At 48.3% G+C, this 14794-nt stretch overlaps 1 protein-coding gene across 1 annotated transcript; it reads left to right on the top strand.

Moving 5' to 3' along the window:
- Window positions 1-12274: 12274 nt before the first annotated feature.
- Window positions 12275-14690, top strand: RLN3 (relaxin 3). The gene is made up of 2 exons (XM_042978375.1): window positions 12275-12478; window positions 13996-14690. Exons 1-2 carry the CDS (start codon window positions 12289-12291, stop codon window positions 14208-14210), a joined length of 405 nt encoding a protein of 134 aa, XP_042834309.1. The 5' UTR covers window positions 12275-12288; the 3' UTR covers window positions 14211-14690.
- Window positions 14691-14794: the final 104 nt, after the last annotated feature.

Here is a 14794-nt window from a genome sequence, read left to right on the forward strand (position 1 = left end):
GGCCACGGCGGGGGGGGGGGGGGGGACCAGAAGCCCTATTGCCACCTCCCACCCATTTCCCCACCTCCCTGAAGTCCCTAACCCCCCAATGAGCACAGCCAAGCCTGGAAATCATTTCTTCAATCGCAAATATTCATTATAAGCCTTTGTGGCAGGGAAGGCAGTGTGGGCTAGAAATGTTCTATTTTTTTTGATAGTGTTTGCATGGGTTTATAGATATAAAAAATTCCCTGAGCTCTCCATTCGAAATCTATGTCCTTTATGTATGTTATACCCCAATTTGAAACTTAAAAACACATGTTATATATACCATTGGAAGTCAAGTTACACTCTTGACCAACTCCTTTCTGAAACATTGGTAATGAGGGGGCCTGGGTAGCTCAGTCCATTAAGCATTCGTTTCTTGATTTCAGTTCAGATTATGATCTCACAGTTCGTGGGATCAGGCCCCATGTCCGGCTCCTCGATAATGACACAGAGCCTGCTTGGGATGCTCTCTCTCCCTCTGTCTCTTTCCCTCTCCCGCTTGCTCGCTCTCTCTCAAAATAAATAAACTTTTTTTTTTTTTTTAATGCAGAAAGAATGAAAGAATTAGAAAAAATGCCATTTTGGGGCTTCCGGGTGGCTCAGTCCGTTGAGCATCCGGCTCTTGATTTTGGCTCAAGTCATGATCTCATGGTCTGTTGAGTTCGAGCCCCATGTTGGGCTCTGTGCTGACAGTGCAGAGCTTGCTTGGGATTCACGCTCTCCTTTTCTCTCTCTGCCCCTCCTTCCCTCTTCCTCTCTCTCTCAAAATAAATGAACTTAAAAAAAGAAAAAGAAAAAGAAAATTTGCCGTTTTGCAAAAGCCAAGGAAATCATTGATCTGGGCAATGATCGTCGATGGGCGTCATAAAGCAGCAGGTGAGAGAATGACGGGGAGCAAACTATGCACAGGGTGCTGGATGCTCACGAAGCCCAGGGGTGTGGACTTGATCACGGAGGCCAGGCTGTCACCAGCATTAGCTGCCAGGCAGCTCAGCAGCACAGTAGACGGCCCTGGGCCTCCCGATGTGATGCGAAAGGAAGTTCACAGCTTCCCCTAGGACACGTCTTGCCAAAACGTTAAACCTGACTCTGATGAAGTCTGTCAACCTCACATCCAGTTTGCAGGAAATGGAAAGGGTAGAGAAACAAGTTAAATGACAATATCAGGAAGCGACAGACAGACAAATCCACAGTCGGGGGGGGGGGGTGTACCACATGACAACTGTCCCTGTGTCTTCAACAAGTCAGTCATGAAAAAAAGGGACTGGGGACTTTTCTAGGGCAGGCGGGCACCGTCGACACTTGGGGCCAAATTGTTCTTTGTGGTGGGAAACTGTCCTGTGTGTTTTATGATATTAAGCGGTGCCCCTGGCCCCCACCCATTAGATGCCAGTAGCCTCCTCCCCCAGCCAGGTATGACACTGAAAGATGTCTCTAGACAAACGTCCTTGGAGATACTACCCTAGAGGTGGTACAACAAGGGACAGAAGGACACGGGCTTCCCAGCTATCCACCAGCAGAGACCAACCTTCTCTCGCATTTAAGCCAGTCATCGGGTCTCTGTTAAACCAAGGGAACCGCGCCTCGGTGGTTCTGTTCCAAATTTTTATATTCAATGAAAGTTTTGCACCGGGTGAGCATACTCACTGAGGTGGGTCACTGGAGGCAACGTACATGTCCATCTTTCTAGCAAGATGAACTAAGAAAGCGGCATGATCCAGACTCCTCAGCCAAGTAGCCCGGCGGCAAAAAGTAGCTTACAAAGTATCGTGCTAATGGGCGTGAAACCCAGACACCATAGCATTTTCAGACCTGGCAACCCTGCTCCTCCCCCAAGCGGCAGGAGAAAGAGATCTCCGTGGAGTTTTGCTAAAAGGGAGAAAAAGAAGAAATTTAAAACTATCTACGAATGTGCCAGCTACTAAGGAGAATCTGACCCTCGGTGCATTGGAATGCAAACAAAACATCCTCCTGTTACACTGGCAAATCATCATCAAAGCCGGTGCATTTCTGCTTATTATTAAGTGTTATGCTTAGCAGGCTAGTTCTAACTTTTCAAGCCACACAGTGGGGTAAGAGGGAAAAAAATATCGTAAATGTGTGAATACTGTGCAGATATATCCATGGATAAAATGGAATCGGGTGTCAGAGGACACCCAGTCCAACAGGTTTGGGGAACTATGTTGCAAGCAGGGTTTTGATGAGTTAAGGTGATCTTGGGAAAATATTGTTGAAGGTATTGCATCATCGAGCCGAAGGAAAAGTTGGGGGGAAATAAAAAGGAATGAACTGAGATTTACAAAATAACAGGGGCGCCTGGGTGGCTCAGGCGGTTAAGCATCTGACCTCAGCTCAGGTCATGATCTCACGGTTCGTGGGTTCAAGCCCCGCATCGGGCTCTGTGCTGACAGCTTGGAGCCTGGAGCCCAGAGCCTGCTTCGGATTCTGTGTCTCTAACTCTCCCCTGTTCACGCTCTTTCTCTCTCTCTCTCTCAAAAATAAATAAACATTAAAAAAAAATACAAAATTAAAAAACAAAAATCTGAGATGTGAGGGACGCTTGGGTGGCTCAGCTGGTTAAGCCTCTGACTCTTGATTTCAGCTCAGGTCATGATCTTGAGGTTTGTGAGTTCAAGCCCCACGTAAGGCTCTGTGCTGACTGCACAGAGCCTGCTTGGGATTCTCTCTCTCTCTCTGTCTCTCTGCCCCTCCTCTGCTCTCTCTGGCACATGTCGTCTCTCTCTCCCTCTCTCTCTCCCACCCCCCCCAGTCTTTCAAAATAAATAAATAAACTTTTTAAAAAATCTGAGAGGTGATCCCCTAAATACTTGGGCTTTGAGAAAAAATGCTTGGGACACATGCGTATCCACATGAACTTGTGTCAACCTATTCCCACCCTCCACCAAGTGGTAAGACAATTTTTGGTGGGGAGAGGCTGAAGGAAATCAGTTAATAACTGCTTTGACTCTCTTAACAAAAATGCAATATATCACTGAGCTAAAAGGGTACAGATGGAAATCTAGTACACAGTCCCATTGTGCCAGTCACAACATACTTGCACACAGTGGTTTGGGAAGAGCAAGAAATTGGTTATCTGGGATGAAATTACACCAGTGGGCGCTTTGCCTGGACCAGTGAGGGCGTGATAGTGTTTGGGGAGAGATGGGACTGGGTGAGACCTAGGTTCACTGGCATTTGGGGAGCATATAGCAGACTGCAAAAGACTGAGGGCCAATTGGGAGGTGAATGGAGACAGTGAATGTAGGTTAGATGTATTTGGGTCAGGAAGACAGATTTGAAATCTACACTAATATGGTGGCTGCTGGAGGTGGGGGGGCGGGGGGGAGGAAGGGATACCTTTTATTTATTTTTTTAATTTTTTTGAAACATTTATTCGTTTTTGAGAGGGCTGGGGGCAGAGCAAGGAGAGAGGGGGACAGAGGATCTGAAGCGGGCTCTGCACTGTCAGCAGAGAGCCCGACGCGGGACTCGAACTCATGAACCGTGAGATCATGACCCGAGCAGAAGTTGGACTCTGAACAGACTGAGCCACCCAGTCGCCCCTACCTCCTATTTCTTTTTCTGCCAAATTGCTCTGGCTGGGACTTGCGGTACTGTGCTGAATAAAAGTAGTGGGAACGGGTACCCTTGTCTCGTTCCTGTCTTAGAGGAAAAGCTTTCCGTGTTATACTATTATGATGTTAGTTGTGGGCTTGTCGTACGTGGCCTTTATTACGTCGAACTACGTCTCCTCTATGCCCAGTTTGTTGAGAGTTTCCGTTACGAAAGGATGTTGGATTTTGTCGAATGCTCTTCTGCATCTCTTGAGATGATCATTTATGATTTTTGTCCTTCATTTTGCTAGCGTATTACACTGATTTGCGGATACCGAGCCGTCCTTGCATCCCCGGAATAAATCCCACTTGATCGTGGTGTGTGATCCTTTTAATGTATTGTTGAATTCAGTTTGCTAGTATTTTGTTGAGGGTTTTTGCACCTACGTGCATCGGGGATCCTGACTAGTAATTTCCCACATGCTGTCAAAATTAAAAGTAACTTGGGATGCCTGGGTAGCTCGGTCAACTAAGCGCCGGACTCTTGATCTCAGCTCAGGTCATGATCTCACAGTTCATGAGTTCAAGCCTGGCATCGGGCTCTGCACTGACAGTGCAGCCTTCTTGGGATTCTGTCTCTTCCTCGGCCCCTTCCCCACTCTCTAACACACACTGTCTCTCTCAAAATAAATAAATACCCTTAAAAAAATAAAAGTAACTAAAATAAAATACAACGAACAACTTAGTTCCTCATCGCTATTGGACACATTTCAAGCGCTCAGTAGCCAGCTGGTGGCCACCATGGTGGAAAGCACAGATATAGAACACTCCCACCATCGTAGAAAGTTCTGTTGGTCTGGGCTGTAAATCAACTCTGAAAAGACATTTCACAGACTCAGGGAAATTTGAATATGTGTTCGGCGTAAGATGATACCGAAGAATGATTGTATATTTGTCAGTGTATAAATATCCTTATTTTCTAGAGATGCATGTTATACGTAGTATTTAGAGACGAAAAATGATGTCAGTAAGGTTGACTAGGGTGTTTAAAGCACCGCACAAGACCAGGCGTCCATCCAATTCTCAATAAATGTCAGTGTTCATTAATTTAAAAGTTTGGAGAAACGGCAACCTGGGAGAAAATATTTATCCCCCATGGGATAACCAGATAAGAGAGCTCCTTAATATATAAAGAACTCCTAGAAATCAAGAAGAAAAAGATCAACAACCTAAAAAATAACGGACAACGAAGGTGACCAGAGAGGAAAGAGAAAACTATAATAGCTCTTGAACACATGGAGTATGTCCCACTGTACTTATGGAAGGGAAGTGTAAATTTTCTCTATTCCGAGATACCATTTTTCACCTGTTATGCTGGCAAAAATCCAAAGGTTGACACACTCTGTGGGTGAGGCCATAGAGGAGCAGAACACTCATTCATTGCTGGAGGGAGTGTGGATTAATCTATCCCCCAAAGGGGAAATTTGGCAATATCTATAAAAAGCACAAATGCGCATATTGTTCGAGCCAGAAATCTCACTTTGGGGAATTTTTCTACTGATCCACTTGCATATGTGCGAAATGACATTTCTACAAGGTTTTTCACTGCAGTGTTAGCTCAAGAACAAACGATGAAAAATGTCGTCCGTCTCTGGGAGTGAAATTAACTACGGGACATCCACACAGCAGAATACTACCCAGCTGTAGCACAACAACAAGGTGTGTGAAGAGAGTTTCAATATGGGGAGATCTCCGGCATTTGTTGTTAAGTGGGGCGGGAGGGGGGGGGGGAGCAAGGTGTAGCAGAATGTATAAAACGTGCAACCCTGAATTGAAGTTTTGACACTTGCTACAACATGGATGAACTTGAAAACGTCGTGCCTGGGGCACCTGGGTGGCTCAGCTGGTCCAGCATCTGACTCTTGATTACAGCTCAGGTCATGGCCTCGTGGTTTGTGAGTTCAAGCCCCACATCAGGCTCTGCACTTGACAGCATGGAGCCTGCTTGGGATTCTCTGTTTCCCTCTCTCTCTCTCTCTCTCTCTCTGCCCCTCCCCTGTTCATGCACACACTCCCTTGTTCTCTCTCTCTCTCTCTCTCTCTCAAAATAAATAAATTAACTTAAAAAAAAAAAAGGAAAAGAGGGACGTCTGGGTGGCTCAGTCAGTTAAGGTTCCAACTCTTGATTTCCGCTCAAGACAGTGATCTCACGGTTTGTGAGTTCGAGCCCCGCATCAGGCTCTGCGCTGTGTCAGCTCAGAGCCTGCTTGGAAGTCTCTCTCCCTCTCTCTGTGCCCCTACCCACCCCCTCTCTTTCCCAAAATAAATAAATAGACTTAAAAATTAAAGAAAAGAAAAGAAAACATTGGGCCAAGTTCAAGAAGCCAGACACAAAACGACAAACGTCATAGGAGTTTACTCACACGAGGTACCTGAATGGGCAAATCCATAGAGACAAAAAGGGGGAATGATGGGTGCCTGAGTGGAAGGGGGGAAGTGAGAGATTAGTGTTTCACGGGGACAGAGTTTCAGTTTGGGAAAATGAAAGAGTTCTGAAGAGGAGCGCCTGGGTGGCTCAGTGGGTTAAGCGTCAGACTCTTGATATCGGCTCAGGTCGCGATCTCAGGGTTCAGGGGATTGAGCCCCAGGTCGGGTTCTGTGCTGACATTGTGGAGTCTGCTTGGGATTCTCCCTCTCTTTTTTTCTCGCTCTGTCTCTCGGCCCCTCCCCTATTGTGCACGTGTGTGCATGCTCCCTTGCTCTCTCTCAAAATAAGTAAATTTTAAAAATAAATTTTAAAAACATCTGAGAAGATTTAAAAACATAAGGGTGCTAAAGATGGATAGTGGGGACGGCTGTACAACAATGCGACGTATTTAAGGCTACTGAACAGGACACTTAACATGGTTAAAATGACATTGTCATTTTTGACAATTGACAATGACAATTGACAATTTGACATTGACAATGCTTTGTATATTTTACCACAATAAACAATTAAAAACATTTTTTTAATGTTTGCTTATTTTTGAGAGCGAGCCAGGGAGTTGCAGAGAGAGAGGGAGACACAGAATCCGAAGCAGGCTCCAGGCTCCGAGCTGTCCGCACAGAGCCCGATGCGGGGCTCAAACCCACAAACCGCGAGATCGTGACCTCAACCGAAGCCAGATGCTTAACTGACTGAGCCACCCAGGCGCCTCACCACAATTAAACAGTTTTAAAAGCTACCTTTCATGTAAAAGTAGGTGTGTGTATGTGGGGGGGAGGGGGGAGGATAAGAACCTACATTCACATGTTTGTACAGGTGCACAGAAATTCTGGAAAGATACTCGGGAGATTAAGAGCAGTGAGTTACCTGTAGGGGAAAGTGGGGGCTCAGATTGGGAGGGAGATACTGCAGCCGATCTTATGCTTTTTATTTCCTGATGCACCAGGCTGTACCGACCATCCAGAAATAGGATTACTTAAGTTTGGAGAGAGTGGTTTTATTTAGGATTGGTAAACTTTGGGTGCATTTGTATGCTGACCAAAAATAATAATGGTAATGAAAATAATAATGATATTGGTAGCAGGCGGGCTTTCCTAACTCTTACGTATTAGTTTCCTGTGGCTGCTTTGATAGTTGCCACAAACTGGGGGGCTTACAAAAGCAGAAATGTATTCTCTCACGGTTCTAGAGGCCAGAAGGCTGAGATCAAGGTCCGCAAGGCCATGCTCCCTCTGAAGACTCTAGGGGAAGATCCTTCCGTGTCTCTTCCAGCTTCTGGTGGCTCCAGACATGACTTGGTTTCTTCGTGTATATCACTCTAACCTCTGCCTCTGTCTTCACATGGCCTTATCTCTCCTGTGTCGTTGGGTCTAGGGTCCAACCGGATGATCCAGGACCATCTCATCTCAAAGGCCTTAATTACGTATGCAAAGACCCTTTCCGCAAATAGTATCAGGTTGAGAGTTCCGGAGGGTTAGGACGCGGGGAGGTATCTTTGTGCAGGGTCACACCCAACCCACCGCACTTACCGTGTGCTGTGCGTGGTGCTCAGCACTTTACAGAATTTCACCCAAGTCCCCAAACAGCCCCAGGAAGGAAATAGGCCTATTTTTTTAATTTTCTTCTTCTTTTTTTTAATGTTTATTCATTTTAGAGAGAAAGTGTGTGGACGGGGGAGTCGCAGAGAGAATGGGGGACCGCTGTCAGCACAGAGCCCGACGTGGGGCTCAAACTCGCGAACCGCGAGATCATGACTTGAGCTGAAGTCAGAGGGTCAACCGACTGAGCCACCCAGGCGCCCCAGGAAATATGATAATAAACTCCGTCTTCCCAATGAATTCAGAGAGGTGTAAGGCCTTTCTCAAGTTCACATAGGAACTGGAATTTGAATGCAGCTATATTGGGCTCAAAACTCTGATTCTGTGTGGAGCACAAAAGAGCCTTCTGGTTATGGGCCAGGCAGTCAAACTCAGACAGACAGCAATTATTTCCCAGCGAGTTTGTTCTTTGCCAGCCCTTGAGCCAGGCACTGGGGATATGGAGAAAAGGGCAGAAGGGTACGTCCCTGGAGAGTCGCTGGGAGAAGAGGAGGTGGGGGGAGCATTTTATTCATCAGCCCTTTCAAAGCAGTACAATCAGATATGACTCCCGCCTCCTGGAGCATTGCCTGGGCCCAAGATACCACAGGGGGCAACAGAGGCCAGGAGTTTGTCATGAAGAAAAGGACAAAGGGATAAAGTTCGGATCCAAAGAGAATGTGTCAAGCACAAATAACAGAAGTACACAGCGCTGCCCGCCGGCCCCGGGATGTTTTAAGATGCGCGCGTTGACTCTTCCTTGTTTTACAGGTGAGAAAACCAAGGTACAGAGAGGTTAAATGCCTTGCCTACCAGGGTCACACAGCAGGAAAGAGGCAAAGGTGGGATTCCAACGCAGCTCAGCCCATCATGGGAGCCCCTAGCATTGTTTATTTAAATCGACGTGAAATTGACGTAACACAAAACTATGTTAACCTGAACAATTCAGCGGCAGATAGGATAGTCACAATGTTCTGCGACCACTACCTCTGTGCAAAACATTTTCACCCCCGCAAAGGGATACCCAGTAGTGATCACTCCCCATTCTGTCCTCCTCCCAGCCCCTGGCAACCCACTAGTCCGCTTTCCTGTCTCCAGGGATGTGCTTATTTTCGGTACTTCAGATCAACGCAATCCTATAATATGTGACCTTTTGGGTCTGGCTTCTTTCACTCGCTGTAATGTTTTCAAGGTTCAACCACGCTGTAACATGTATCCGAACCTCATTTCTTCTTATGACCGAATAATATTCCATTGTATGGATCTACCACATTTTGTCTGTCCATACATCTGTTGACGGGTCGTTCCTGCTGTTTGTGTGAAAAGCGCTATCAACATACATGTACATGTAACACCGAAATGGTTAATTTTACCTGTATGAATTTTACCCAGTATTTTTAAAAACATGAATGCCGGACGCCTGGGGGGCTTGGTCGGTTAAGCGTCTGACTTTGGCTCAGGCCATGATCTCACAGTTTGTGGGTTTGAGCCCCACGTCGGGCTCTGTGCGGACAGCTCAGAGCCTGGAGCCTGCTTCGGATTCTGTATCTCCCTCGCCCTCTGCCCCTCCCCTGCTCTCTCTCTCTCTTTCTCTCTCTCAAAAATAAAAATAAACATTAAAAAATTAAAATAAATCAATAAAGATAAAAAAAGGAAGACTCTCAGCTGAGAGGACCTAGAAGCAATGACATAACCTGTCCCACCCCCACCCCCAGTAGTGATGGACACACCCAGTGCCCAGGTCTTGACTTCCCGTTGCGATACTCCAATAAAAGGGAATCCTGACTCCTTAGGAAAGTGTCTGATTCTAGGACTGGGGCAGGGAAAACACGAGGCAAGCCCTGCGTTTCTTGTGGTGCCAGGAAATAAGAAGTGCTAAAAAAAAAAACAAAAACAAACCAACAAAAAATACGGAGTCACGGCGAAAGGACAGCGCCTGAAATAAAATGCTTAGAGCAGGAGCCAACTGAAGGAGGTCCCAATGGCCACAGCTGGAACAGTTTGAGGAACAAAATAAATAACAATAGTGTCGGGTTACAACCCAAAGACTAAAATAACTGTTCACAAATCCATATTGGTATAAATAAATGATTGAATAAACAAATAACTGGAGACCGAACAATTCTTCCTCCAGAATTCCAAATAATAAGTAATAGTAAATGTGGAAGGGATGAGGTGCATGGAAAATTACTAATAAACAAACACCACAGTAACACTTCTATGCACACAATCTACCCAGAATGCTAGCATGAGCGGGTAAACTGGGAAACAAGATCTTTGCAGAGCTTCAAAGGGTTTCGTCCAAAGCGTATCTCAACTACTGTACTGTAAAAAATATTTTTTTTAACGTTTATTCATTTTTGAGAGACAGAGCAGGAGTGGAGGAGGGGCAGAGAGAGAGGGGGAGACACAGAATCCAAAGCAGGCTCCAGGCTCTGAGCTGCCAGCACAGAGCCCGATGCGGGGCTTGAACCCACGAACCACGAGATCATGACCCGAGCTGAAGTCGGCGCTTAACCGACCGCGCCACCCAGGCGCCCCTCAACTACTGTACTTTTGACGTATGTCCACAAATCCTTCCAAATTCTCCCTTCCCAAAAGGTGGAGCTTCGTTCTTCTATCTTGGGGGGTGGTCGGAAGGGGTGTTTCTGGACCCGAGTCATAGTTACGCAGTATGTTTGGTCTGTGAAAATTCTTCCGGGTGTCCACGAATGATGTGTGCTCTTCCTTAAGCGTGTCATACTTTGATCAAAAGTGCAATTGATGGGGCTCCTGGGTGGCTCGGTTAGTTGAGCATCGGACTCTTGGTTTTGGCTGAGGTCATGATCCCAGGGTCATGGGGGCTAGCCCCATGTTGGGTTCCGCGCTGAGCATAAAGCTTGCTTGAGATTCTCCCTCTCCCTCTGCACCTTTCCCCACCTCCTGTTCTCTCTCCCTCTAAAATAAAAAATAATAAAGAAGGCAAGAGAAATGCACAAGGAAAGAAGGAAACAGAAGTATCTGTCCCAGAAATGCACATGTTGGCGTTAGAATCGTAACAATATACAAAGAAGCCACAACTAAAGCTACCTCTAGGGGGTGGGAGGGCCTGTGACAGGATTATGCAGCGGGGGATGTCTATGCTGCTGGCACAGTCCCATTTCCTGACCTGAGCGGTAACAACATGGGTGTCTTGTGTATGATTCTTTCAACTGCACGTTCTGGCCGAGTCAGCTGACACTCGCTTGTGAGACCTGATGGTTGACTCTTCAGGACTCTGCTGACCACGCAGACGTCATATTGGTACCTTGAAATTGGCCGGAAACCAACAGCTGCTACAAACCAGGGTCTTTTTAATTTCTTTCTTTCTTTTTTTTTTTTTTTTTCTTTCTTCTGGAGAACTCGTTGGTAAACGCTTCCCAGCACATCCCAGCCTCTTGATGTATGTTATCTTAATTAAACATTTTAAAGTTACTTTTTAATGGTGGTAAAATACGCATAAAATTGATCATCTTCGTCGGTTTTACGTGTCCAGTTCATCTGTCTCCAGCGCTCTTTTCACCTTGCAAAACTGCAACCCCGTACCCATAATATATTCTTTGTGAGTCAGGTGGCTCTGTTTGAATCCCCATCCCCGCCCCCACTTACTAGCCAAGCTTGGGCCCCTTCTGTCACCACTCTGTGCCTCAGTTTCCTTATCTGTAATATGGGCATAATCTTAGTCCTAATCTCATAGTCCAGTGGGTCTTAATAGTGCGGTTTCTGGGGTGCTTTGGGTGACTCAGCCGGTTGAGCAGCCGACTCTTGATTTTGGCTCAGGTCACGGTCTCACGTTCGTGAGTTCGAGCCCCCCATCGGGTTCTGCGGTCACAGCGAGGAACCTGCGACAGATCCTCTGTCTCCTTCTCTCTGCCCCTCCCCACCCCCTTTCTCAAAAATAAATAAATGTAAAAGAAAGAAAGAAAGAAAGAAAGAAAGAAAGAAAGAAAGAAAGAAAGAAAGAAAGAAAGAAAGAAAGAAAGAAAGAAAAGTGCCGTTTCTGGAGCAGCGTAGCAACAGCATGGCCTGGAGGTTTGTTGCAAATGCAGATTCTCAGATGCTCTGTAAATAGGGCCGGGAATCTGTGTTTTAACGAGCCCTCTGGGAGATACTGAGGCTTGCTCAAATTTGAGAACCATTATCATAGGTCACTGGGAGGATGAACCAGATGGAAAATACTTAGAGCAGTGCCTGGCCTTGTAGCCTAGCCCACACTGCGGAAGCAGAAACGCTCATTATCATTGTTATTCTAGAGGAGACCCAGCCCTATGCGGGGGTTGTATCTGGCTGTGCCCTCTCTTCGGGTCTGGTGGGGTCTGGGTCCCCGGTCTCTGCTGAATCGAGACCTTCTCGCCCTTCTAGATGAAGATGACAGTGAGCTGGAGCACGTCACTCCGTCCCTGGTTAAAGGTTATCACTTGCTCCTGGAAACGGGAAAGGTCGGGGTTGGGGGGGGCATGCCAGCCTCCCCTCTGCTGGAGGAGATAAAGGAGGTCACTTGCCTTCTCCGTGACAGGTGGGGGGAACCCAGGGTGTATAAATGGGGGCCAGGAGGCAGCAGGGACACAGACTCCCAGGGAGGTTGCGTCGCTGTGCCCCAGCGTCCCAGGTGTTCCTGTCCAGCATGGCCAAGCGCTCGCTGCTGCTGCTGCTGGCCGTGTGGGTGCTGGCTGGGGAGCTGTGGCTGAGCACCGAGGCCCGGGCATCACCCTACGGAGTGAAGCTTTGCGGCCGGGAATTCATCCGGGCCGTCATCTTCACCTGCGGGGGCTCCCGATGGAGGCGGTCGGACATCCTGGCCCATGAAGCTACGGGTGAGGCTGGGGGGGGGGGGGGTGCGGCTGGGGGGGGGTAGTGTGGCGGGGAGGGGTGGACAATGGATGGGACATGGGATGGTCCAAGGAGCCAGGGATGGAGATGAGATGAAGGGCCAGGGCAGGAGAGTCCCTGTCCTATGATGTACAGCTGGGGAAACTGGCCCAGGCCTCAGAGCTGTGCCGAGGCAGGGAGGAGCCGGTTAGCAGACCTGCGGAGTCGTCAGAGAACTGGCCGCGGTTTTTGGAGCACCTGCTGTGTTTGAGCCTGCCCTTAAGGATGGGGGGTCGGGTGGGAGATGGGACGCCATTGAGAAACTGACACTGAACCGCTTTTCAACCCTCTGCGGAAGGTAGCGTGAGGGGTGTGGTGTATACAAGGCCAGATTTTGCCACCTAGCTGGTGACCCTCCTGGCAAGTTGCTTACCCTCTCTGAGCCTCCTTATCTGCAAATGAGAGGCACAGTCCCTGAATCTTCCCAGGATGGCTAAGTGGCAACACTGAGTCAAAGCGGATCAGGACGGTGGGCAGGGGGCTCAGTCTGGGCTCAAGCGGGGGGCATGGGGCCTGGTTTCATGAAGGGCAGGAGCCTGGCGAAAAAATTAAACAAAAGTTTTCATGATGGTGATGATATAAAGGTGGACTTGGAAGACACGCTGCCTGGGTTCAAGTAGGAGACCTACAACTTAATGGCCGCGTGTTCTTGTGCAAGTTGGTTTACGAAACCGTGCCTCAGTGTTCTCCTCTGGAAAATGGGCATGGTAATAGGCGCCCCCACCTCATGGCGTTGTCATTGTGAGGAATAAAGGAGTTAGCCCACTAAATCCTTTAAAACAGTGTTTGGCAGAGGGTGCCTGGGCGGCTCAGTCGGTTAAGTGTGTGACTTCAGCTCAGGTCACGATCTCACAGTTTGTGAGTTCGAGCCCCACATCAGGTGCTCTGTTGTCCGTACAGAGCCCACTTTGGATCCTCTGTCTTTCTCTCTGCCCTTCCCCTGCTTTTTCTTTCTCTCTCTCTCCGTGAAGACTCAATAAACATTAAAAAAACCCACCAACAACACAGTGGTTGGCACATGGTAAGTATATGGTGAGTGCTTCTCGTGTGCCAGACTCTGTTCTAAGCTTTTCCATGGGTATTAATTCTGTCATCTACTCCACGTAAAACCCTAGAAGGTAGGCATTATTATTATTATCCCCACTTTGCACACAAGGAAACCAAGGGTCGGAGAAGTACATTCACGTGCTCCAGAGTATAACTCAGAGAGGCTCCCAAACACATGTTCTTAACCATCAGGTCCTCAATGAATAAAGAGTAGGAGAAAAGAAATGACAAGAGAGGACAGTCAAGCTCTGTGAGGTTGAATAATCTGCCTGTCAAAACTGGAAGGTAGGCCTGAATGGGATGAAACTTTTGACCATGAAGCTGCATCACAAGAATAGAAGTAGCTGAGACAGCCTCTGGGTGTGATCGCAGCTGAGCCCCAAGCACTAACTCTTTTCATCCTTCACCTTCCCAGACACAGACTCTGACACAGACAGCGAGCTGGACGGGGCAGTAGCCTCCAGCGAGTGGCTGGCCCTGACCAAGTACCCCCGGGCTTTGTATGCAGACCGACCTGGCTGGCAGGGAACTCCAGGGGCTCTGCGCCCTGTCCGTGATGTCCTGGATGGCCTCTCCAGCAACTGCTGCAAGTGGGGGTGCAGTAAGAGTGAAATCAGCAGCCTCTGCTAGACCAGTGACCGGGTGGCCAGGGGCCCAGGGGCCAGCTGGGCACCTGACTCTGGCCCCTCATGCGTTCATTCATCTGCAAGTCAGGGCTCAGGCACCGTGCACTGGGACACGCCGCCCCCCCCCCCCCTTAACCCTGACCTTTGACCAGCCTCTCCTAAACCCGAGCAAACTTCCCCTACCTGGCCAAATGGGAACCTCTGATCCTGACCCCTGACCTCTCCTTAGGTCATATCATGCCTTTGCCAGGCCTATACCGTTCCCTGCCGCAGTGGCGCCCCTATTGTACTGAAACCGGCCACGCTGACGCCTTTGCCCAAACTGTGATTCTCTCTTGCCCCAACTGTGGCCACTCTTCCAAATTACGCCCCGGCTCCATTCCAGCCGTTGCTGGTTGCCTTCTCCCTGCCTTCCAGCCCCTCCTCCTCCAACCCCACCGGCTGGGGTTCTAGAGCTGTGGACCCTAGAATAATGGTGGGGACCCCTGGGCTCCCTTCACCCATCCCGGGGTGGGAGGCTCGGGGGGGGGGTACCGATCGGAACCTTCTTCGACCCCAATAATAAAAGTTCCAAAGGACTTTGCGGCG

This window comes from Panthera tigris, chromosome A2 (genome assembly GCF_018350195.1).
Source record: "Panthera tigris isolate Pti1 chromosome A2, P.tigris_Pti1_mat1.1, whole genome shotgun sequence".
NCBI classification, from domain to species: domain Eukaryota; kingdom Metazoa; phylum Chordata; class Mammalia; order Carnivora; family Felidae; genus Panthera; species Panthera tigris.